This window comes from Schistocerca americana, chromosome 3, assembly GCF_021461395.2.
Source record: "Schistocerca americana isolate TAMUIC-IGC-003095 chromosome 3, iqSchAmer2.1, whole genome shotgun sequence".
NCBI classification, from domain to species: domain Eukaryota; kingdom Metazoa; phylum Arthropoda; class Insecta; order Orthoptera; family Acrididae; genus Schistocerca; species Schistocerca americana.
The window spans coordinates 863,921,955-863,931,820 of record NC_060121.1 but is presented as its reverse complement, the minus strand read 5'-3'; the positions used below and the strand labels follow the sequence as shown (position 1 = coordinate 863,931,820).

Below are 9,866 nucleotides of genomic sequence, written 5' to 3'. Positions count from 1 at the left end.
GAGAAAGATAGATTGCTACTCAACATAAAGACTACATGTTGAGTTGTAGAGAGGCACAACAAAAAGACTGTTACACATCTTTTGACCAAAGGCTTCTTCAGGAAAGAACACACACACACACACACACACACACACACACACACACACATGCAAGCACACTGCCTGACATTTCCTTTGTTGATATTCCAACCTGGAGTTTCCATTGTTTGGGAATATCTTTTTTGTATGATACTGTTTGATCAGACTCAGACTCTTTGAATAAAAGAAGCTTTCATCTAGAGGTTGCAGAAAGGATGCCAATTCAAAAGACTTACACCTCTGAGTGTTAATCAACATTTATTTCCACAAAATATTTACCCTCTTACAGAAATGTAAAACCACAGCCATAAAAAATTACACAAAATAAAGAAAGGCAACCACTCCCCTGTAGCTAACTTATATGTGTTGCATAGAAACACTTGTGGCGCTGATGAAATTGACACCAACATCAATATGCATTCATCTTTGAACTCTAAGCTTTATCTTTGGCTGTTCTGCCATGTTTAGTTCAGTTATTTGTGATCCTTGTATGTGATAAGGTTAATAAATGAACTACTGCTAAAAGGGTGTAATTACTGGTGCAACCAACCCGGTAATCCTCCTCACTGGTGACCCCGAGTTGTAACGTCTTCCATTTTCGCTGTTTTACTGTGTCTGCGACCTCCACGTCAGTTATTTTCGCATGTATTACATTGACACAGCATTCGAACAATGACTTCAGCCCAGCACCTAACGCTGGATTTTGTGATCGACATGCATCGTGTTGTGGGCGATGTACACCCACCAGGACTGCAACACGATGCCTCTCACTCGATGATTACGCCGATTCGCCGGACATTTCCGAGCCTGCAACAATAAGTGAGGTTAGGAGTGTGCATGACTTCGGCTATCAAATGCCTTTGTTCCCACCACATGTGACCTCCCTCATCAACTGTGCAGTTACCTCTTACGGATCCCCGTGCAGTGCAGGACCAATGCCGATTTCTGCAAATGCTTCGTTGAACAACCTACTACCGCCAGGACAACGATTTGCCACACGGCAATCCGTGCAGTACCACACGGATACCTGCCACATAGCTGAAACTGCTTCATTCACAGGTCTACCTCCTCAGCATCTGACCACGCCCGTGCCTGCCTCGGTTAAGCATCAGCACATGCCTTTCTACTTCGATACCTCGGCCTGCAACAGGCACAATAAATTGTTATCTGTGCCTGACCTCCACCTCCGTCCCACTGCTACGCCTCAGTGTTTTGTGCCACGATATTCACCTTATCTGCACACCATTTTGAGTGGAGTGACTATGAACAGTGAACATTCACACATTCCGCCCAACGTTTGACATCATTTTCCTCACTGTGCTTCTGGACAGCTCGCACCTCCGCAGCCTCCCTGCAACACAGGTGGCCCTGGCTCTGATCATATGTCAAGCTTTCTGTGGACTAACACGCGTTCTCAAACTTTGAACTTTTTCTCACCTGTTGCCCATGCGCCGGCTCCAGTTGAGATTCCGCTACCGTTCTCGGCACATCTCGGTGCCTCATCCGCGTCGGTCTTCCGCAACGTATCAATTCGAACACACCCGTAATGTGTTGAGCTTCCACAATCACAATCGACACATTATGGTGTCTCACCCATGTCGGCCTTCCGTGTTGCAACGGATTGCGCTCAACCAAAACGTGTCACCTTCACGCTGCCACCCGAACAGCCATCATTGCCACATCCCCTGGAGGCACACTTTCCTGGAATACTACAGCAACAACAGCTCGATTCAGGCAGTGCCCTGATGAACTCAACTCAACTTGTTCTTCCGAACATTCTACAATGCTTACCGATGCTGCCGCCGTTTAATCCCGACAGAGCAACAACCTGGTTCAAAACTGTGGACGAAGTGTTCGACCATTACAAACTCGACAAGTCAACCAGGTTTCTGTGCCTCATCACCCACCTGCACGACCAGGAGGACTTGATTGCTGATCTAGTCGATGCCTCGGACTCATCTACCCGGTACACTCTAGCCAAAAAGACTTTTCTATGTCAGCTTGCACACTCAACTGAGGCAGCAATATGGCAAGTGCTCTACATCAAGCAACTAGGCAACGACAAACCTTCCCAGCTCTGGAGACGGCTACATGCCCTGGTCAGTGCCGATCTATTCTCTGACACAGCTCTCCTCGCCATCTCCTCACATCCACCTTGCACTGGCTCAAAGGTCTCCCGAACCTGTTGAGCAAAGAATGACAATTGCTGACAAGCTACATGATGCATCACTGCCCTATTTTGCCAGCCACTGCCTACTTGACAAGTCTCAGGTTCAGGCTCATCATCCTGCACCCAGACGCGGCTGGGGCCATACTGTGCCAACCATTCCGCTTGCTCCGGGAAGCAGTAAACAAGCAACTGGGACGTCACCGGCTCCACCCACGGTCACGCCCCCTCCTGCAACCGAACCTGCAGCAGCTACCAAACCTCGGCCACCACCACTGGCAACAAACGTTCCACAGGAAATGCAACCACACTACCTGTACTGGTACTTCCACACACAGTTTGGTGAGGCGGCACGGAACTGCAGACCACCCTGCTACTCCCCAAACGTCAATCGCAGGTAGGTCCGGGTACCACCTCCTGCGCACAACATGCCAGGCACCTCTCAGCACTCCATTCTGTTCGGGAACGACCGGATAATTGTGGACGACTTTACATTAAAGACATTTCGTCGGGATACCTTTTCCTAGTGGACACAGGCGCCGATGTTCCGCTGCTGCCTACATCCTTAGTGTCGTTGAACATCCGCCCTCATCATACTTCACTGCAAGCCATGAATTCAACTAAACTACAATGCTCGGGTTCAACTTCCCATGTCGTCTCACTCTCCGAAAACTGCAAACTTGAGTGGACTTTTTAGTGTGCGAAATTGCCAAACCTATACAAGGCATTGACTTCTTGCGATACCACAAACTTTCACCAGACCTAGTGCAAGACACCGTGTTTCGTCATCTGTCCAAGACTCACTTCCCCTGTGGCTCCGTCGAGCAAACCCCCCCGTGACACATTGGTCTGCACTCATCTCATCTGTACATGCTCATCTCTGTTGATGATGTTACAAGAAACCACGCACAAGAGCCTTGTCGAGCTTGAACACGTCATTCGCCTACACAAGGAAAACTTCGAGCTCTCCCTCTGGCACGAAACACAGCTCCAGCTCTCCGATGCAAATTACAGACACTACAGCAAGGACAAAGCAAGGTCAGTAAGTGCGCCGAATCTGCTTGCAGTACCAGCAATTGAGCCTCCGTGTGTTTACCTCCCACAACCCCTCGCAATTGTGCTATAAAGACTGCCATAACATGCACTGACAGTTCCACAGAGCCACACCCTCCTAACATGGCAGTGTTTGACACTCGGCCGGGCACAAGTGCGCATGCGCAACGAGCGTCACATGTTCCCGAACTGATGGCAACTACCCGGCCCCTCGTGGACAGCACCTCAAACTTTGCAACTTCAGCTCCTGCATGCCGCCGTCCGATCACCACTGACAACACAAACACTGCACTCACAGCAGCGACCGTGCTGCCACAGGCCGTGCCCTCGGACAATGGACTCATGAGCTCTACTAGGCTCACCCAAACATGGTGCCACTGCTTTGGGCCGGCGGCCATCTTGTCGCGTTGACTCCTGGGACACCTTGCCGCCTTGGCTCCCTTCGGATCCGCCGAGTGGCTCCGAACACCACAACCACGCCTCGCCTGCCCCTCACACCACACATTGTAAACAAACCGCCTCCCGTGCCGCCGGCAACATTTCCGTCATCACCAATGGCACGGTTCACAATCTTTGCCTCACGCCAGGTGCCCCAATCTCCAGTAAACCATGTCGACTTTGTCCCGAGCACCTCTCCAACCTTAAAAATAAGATTTCTGAGCTACTAAGCACCGGCATCATTGAACCCTCTGCCAGTAGCTGGTCTACACCCATACATATGACACCCAAGAAAGACAGGTCCTGGCGCATGTGCGGAGACTACCGTCGACTGAACGCACGAACAATTAAGGACACCTACCCCATACCCAACATTGCCGACTTAACCTATTCCCTCGCAGGTGCGACCACGTTCTCTGTCATTGATTGCAAACGGGCCTACCACCAGATCCCCATGGCACCTGAAGACATCGAGAAGACAGCAATCACCATCCCGGTCGGGTTATTTCAGTTTTGATTCATGCCCTTCGGTCTGAAAAACGCAACCGAGACCTGGCAACGCTTCATCAACGAAGTGCTATTCGACCTAAAATTCTGCATTGCATATCTTGATGACATTCTTGTGTTCAACTCCTCCACTGAGGACAACATTCGACACGTGCAAACTGTTACGAACACTCTCGCGGCAGCAGGCAGCAAGACCAACCAGGACAAATTGCAGCTACATCAACCCACAGTCACTTTTCTTGGTTTTCAGGCCTCTGCTGACGGCATTTCACCGCCCCCTGAGGAAGTACGAACAATACTAAACCTACCCAGACCTTCATCATTCAAAGAGCTCCAGCACTTTCTGGGGACCGTTAATTATTATCACCAAATTCTACCTCGGACTGAGGAGATTCAGGCTCCACTGATGGATGCCTTGGCAGGCACCAACACTTCTGGATCTCGACCCGTTCCATGGGCCCCTGCTATGACTGACTCTTTCACTGCCAAAGCTGCAAAGTACACAAGCACACTTCACCCCCCCTCAGTGCCTTTTCGATCCCTCCTGGGCGTTTCCAGCATATTCATATTGACATTGTCGGCCCTCTCTCCCACTCTAATGGCTTTGGTTATATTCTCTTGTCTATCGACCAAATAACTCGCTGGGTCGAGGCTGTCCCCATCCCCAATATTATGGCAGAAACTGTTGCTTGAGCTTTCGTCGAGTCATGGGTATCGTGTTTCGGATTGTTTCGGATGTCCAGCTATCATCACGACTGACTAGGGCAGACAATTTGAGTCGGCCCTGTTCAACAGGATTTGTAACAATTGCGGCATCTGGCGCATCCATACCACAGCATATCACCCACAAAGTAACGGGCTAGTCGAGCGCTGGCACTGCAATTTCCAGGCGGCTCTTTGATGCCACAACTCTCTAAGGGTGGAGGCCCTTCCCCTTGTGCTACTCAGTATTCATGCAATCTATAAGGAAGACCTCAAAGGCACAATAGCCGAGTTCGTATATGGCCAGAACATTGTTCTCCCTGGCGAACTTGTGAGCCCTTCCACTTCTGTCCCTCAGTCTGACTTACCTTCCTTTGTGGACCGCGTCAGACGCCACTTCATCAACCTCCATATCCCTCCGCCCACCAGCCATTCCTGCCCTAATGTTCACGTCCTGAAATCTCTGGACAATTGCGAGTACGTCATGCTCCGAGATGACACTGTCCGTGCTCCCCTCCAACCTCCATATACCGGCCTGTATCGAGTCCTCCGCCACTCAGCCAACACCTAAGGACATCCAGATGAAAGATTCAAAAGATTCAGCTGTTACAGTCTCTCTCAACGGACTTAAGCCTGCTCATGTTGAGCCTTCTTCTACCCCCCTTCAGGCCACAACCACACCACACACTGTTGTGGCTCACCACACTCCGACCACTCCCTCCACGTCGGACTTACACACTCAATCAAGTGACTTCTAGCTCCAATCATCAAGCTCTCCTCTGACCTCGCCCTCTACGCCGGTCTCACACACTCCGTCGAGTGGCTTCCAGCTCCAATCTTCGAGCTCTCCTCCGATTTCGCCGTCTACTCCGGTCTCACGCACTCCATCGAGTGACCACATGCTCCCCACATCGAGCTTACCTACAATCACGCCCTTGCCGCCAGCCCCTTCACTGGTCCCTTCGGCCTCTCCACTGTTGCCTGCCTCACCCTGTCGAGGTTTCTCATGCCCCCTCATCTTGAACGTGCCCTCACTCGAGGTTTTTGTGCCTGTCCCCCTGGACATAATCCACGACATCTCAATATTACTGCGTGATCATACACTGTTCATCATGTGTTTCTCTTCATCCAGTTTTCATGACACAACCTCTGCCATTCCCTGCCACCTGGTGAAATGCGTTCCCCTCGTCGACCTAGACATGCTTCGTGTGTTCGCCATGCCCTCCGGAGACATCGTTGTCGTCGTTCCGTTGCACCCGCAAACTGCCGGCCTAACTCTTGCCGCACGACCAGAACGTCCAGTATGACACCCGGATTGCTTCAACAACTCCCAGATTCAGTGGCTGAACCTTCCTTCACGACATCTACCCACACAGCTCCCAAACGACGCTGTTGAGCTGACCATGGTCTGGCTCCCACGGACCACCCCTACCGACGCCATAGTCACCTCCCCCCCCCCCTCCTCCCCGGCCTCTCAAGAGTACTCCATACTGTGTGGCTACGGGGAGGGGGGTGGGGGTGGGGGGGTGCTATGTGGCGCTGATGAAATCGACACCAACATTGATATGCATTCATCTTTGGACTCTAAGCTTTATCTGTGGCTGTTCCGTCATGTTTAGTTCAATTCTTTGTGATCCTTGTATGTGTTAAGGTTATAAATGAACTACTGCTAAAGGGGTGTAATTACTGGTGCAACCAACCCGGTAATCCTCCTCACACTCAACAAAATACAGTATTTACACTAGCTTTCAAGCTCTTGCTCTTTCTGTAGTAATATTACACACATTTGCATACACACACAACCAGACACACAGATGCTCACAACCACAGTGACAGCAAGAGTGAGATGTGTTTGTAGTCTATCCCTGACATAAATCAGTCTGTATTTTGAGCACATTGTGAAGGAAACCAAGGAGATATTTGGGAAGTGAATTGAAGTTCATAGAGAATATATAAAAGCTTTGCAGTTTGATGATGAATTTGTAATTCTGTCAGAGATGGCTAAGGGCTTCGAAGAGCAGCAAAATGTAGCTGACAGTGTTTAGAAAAGAGATTATACAATGAATATCAATAACAAAGCAACAAGGGTAATAAAATGTAGTTGAATTAAATTAGGCAATGCTGAGGGTATTAGCTCAGGCACTGAGACAGTAAATGTAATAGATGAGTTTTGCTTTTTTGGCAGTAAAATAACCGGTGAAGACAAAAGTAGAGAAGATATAAAATGCAGTCTGGCAATACCAAGAAAAGCCTTTCTGAAAAATATGAATCTATTAACAGGTAATACAAATTTAAGTGTTAGGAAATCAAAAATGGTTCAAATGGCTCTGAGCACTATGGGACTCAACTGCTGAGGTCATTAGTCCCCTAGAACTTAGAACTAGTTAAATCTAACTAACCTAAGGACATCACAAACATCCATGCCCGAGGCAGGATTCGAACCTGCGACCGTAGCGGTCTTGCGGTTCCAGACTGCAGCGCCTTTAACCGCATGGCCACTTCGGCCGGCCGTTAGGAAATCATTTCTAAAGATATTTGCCTGGATGATAGCCTTGTGTGGAAGTGAAACATGGACAGTAGGCAATTTGGAACAAAAAGAATAGAAGCTTTTGAAATTTGGCACTACAGAAGAAGGCTGCAGTTTAGATGGATAGATCAAATAACAAATTAGAAATTTCTGAATCAAATTACCAAAAAAAAAAGTTGTGGCATTGCATTGCTTGACTAAAAGGACTGGTTGAGAGGACATATCCTGAGGCTTCAAGGTGATGGAAGTAAGGAAGAGACAGAGAGAGAGAGAGAGAGAGAGAGAGAGAGAGAGAGAGAGTGTGTGTATGTGTATGTAAGTCGGGGGGGGGGGGGGGGGGGGGGGGAATAAACACTTTAGTGTGAGACCAAGATTCAGATGGTTGCAGGTTGTGGTAGTTATGCAGGGATGAAGATGCTTGCACAGGATAGACTATCGTGGATAGCTGCATCAAACCAATCTTTCGTCTCAAGACAGCAACAACAACAACAACAACAACAACAGTCCCTAATTTTCCATTTTACAGTGTGAGTGATGATGACAATTAATCACCATCAACTAAAAAAGTCTACTCATCTATAAACTCACTACTAAATCATATTATTGGCCAACTTTCTTGTAGGTAGAATTTATTTATGATGCAAAGTTAGATCTTGCATATGTCATAGCTAACTGACCATAATAAAATATCTATGCATTGAAATTGTCATTCTTTCAGTTTTTTTCCTCATTCCAGTTCTACATAAGTAAGAATGAACTCAACACACAAATATGTGAACACAATGAGTAAGGCAGCTTTCAGTTGGCAAACAGAAAATAATACATTTATTTTCCAAAATTTACACTGGAATAACTTACATGGAACATGCGTATGATAATCAGTAGAATGACAGCAATGTGCTTGAAGAAGTTAATGTAAGTAGTCATTAGCAACAACTGATTACTGACAAAGTTACATGTGGCATACAGCTACTTGAATTCTGCAATATTTTTTGTCATCTTGAGTTTTTTTTAAAAAAAATAGAACTTAAAGCTAATCACTTGTAACAGTTAAGTTTTTGTAAATAATATCTCAAAATAACTGAAGAATCACACTCATTGGCAACACAAACTATAGTAGAATGAAGCAGCTAATAATATGTATTGTTCACCAGAAATTAAATAGTTTTTCTTTTTTATTTAAGGTGTGGGTGGGAAAGACACTTTGAACTGCAACAGAAAAAATATCTATATTAATTATTTGATTTCCTACATTTTTGGGTTCCAGATGCTTGTTACTGCATCTTTGTAGCACGGGTCCAGAGAAACATATGCTTGCAAGAGGCAATGAGAAGGCAAACAACAAAATTAGTGTATTAGAAACAAAGTCACAATATGTCAGGTAAACTGTAGTACATTTTACAAGTGTTATCTGATCTAAGGTAGTGAGTTGCTCTGCTACACCTTATTTCCTTTTTACACATTTAACTTTCCACCAGTTTCCATGTTTTCTTCGTAAGGAACCTTTAGTTCCAAAGGTTCAGGATTTATCACTGGCCTCATTTGGCAGATGGATATCTTGTACCCAGTCCCACATCAAATATGTATTTCTTCTCTGACTTATTCAGTACCATTTGTGGCTTGATTTCTAGATTTATAAAGTAACATCCCATCATTTGTTTCTATTTGCAGCACATCTGTTTACATAATTTTAACAAAGCTAAAGCTTTCACACAGCTAATATCTATGCTGTTCATACCAATAGGCATATTATTAGTCCTGACAAATAAATGAAGAGTAATAGATTACACATACATGTAATAAAGATGTAAATGAGCTGATGCAACTAAAACTGTTAAATTTTGAAATAGCTGTTTCTAAGAATATCAGAATTCTGCCGAGAACACATTGTGATAGCTAATACATGGGACGCTGGTACTAAATAAAACCATTTCCCCTTTACAAGCATTCTGTCTGAAAATTATATGGAAACTTTCTTTTCACTGCCCATCATCATCCTGCATCTCAGAATTTTAGAAGGAATAGTTTTGTTTCATTCATTTTAAGATAGTTCTTACTTTAGTGATGGCACAAGAAAAAAGACAGGGTAGTAGACCTACTTATTGTCAGACAAGCATTTAACCACCTCCAAGTTTCAGTTAAGTGAATTATTGACAAAGAAATTATCTAACTGCTAGGAAAAGTTCATAAATGTAGTATTGTAACTTTCCTTTCTCTTAATTGACTTCCATTCTTCTTTAATAGTCATGCTTACATTTCTCTTCACTTTGAAGTCCTTGCTCTCCTCTGGCTCTGTATAAGCTTTTTCCAATGTACCATGTTACTTCTTCCTTATCCCATGCTGCACTAACACTCACAGATTAATAATCACATATAATTCCTGGTTTCCTCATT

General features: G+C 46.0%; 1 protein-coding gene across 4 annotated transcripts in view; it reads right to left on the bottom strand.

Moving 5' to 3' along the window:
* Positions 1–381: 381 nt before the first annotated feature.
* Positions 382–9,866, bottom strand: part of LOC124605352 (kelch-like protein 28) — a 145,238-nt gene continuing 135,753 nt past the window's right edge. For 3 of the 4 annotated variants that reach the window (XM_047136976.1, XM_047136977.1, XM_047136974.1), the window contains exon 11: positions 382–885. In XM_047136976.1, coding sequence (XP_046992932.1) covers positions 846–885 — 40 coding nt within the window. In that variant the 3' untranslated portion in view covers positions 382–845. Of the gene's footprint in view, positions 886–8,295; positions 8,682–9,866 lie in introns of those variants that run through there. The other variant, XM_047136975.1, reaches the window with a different exon arrangement.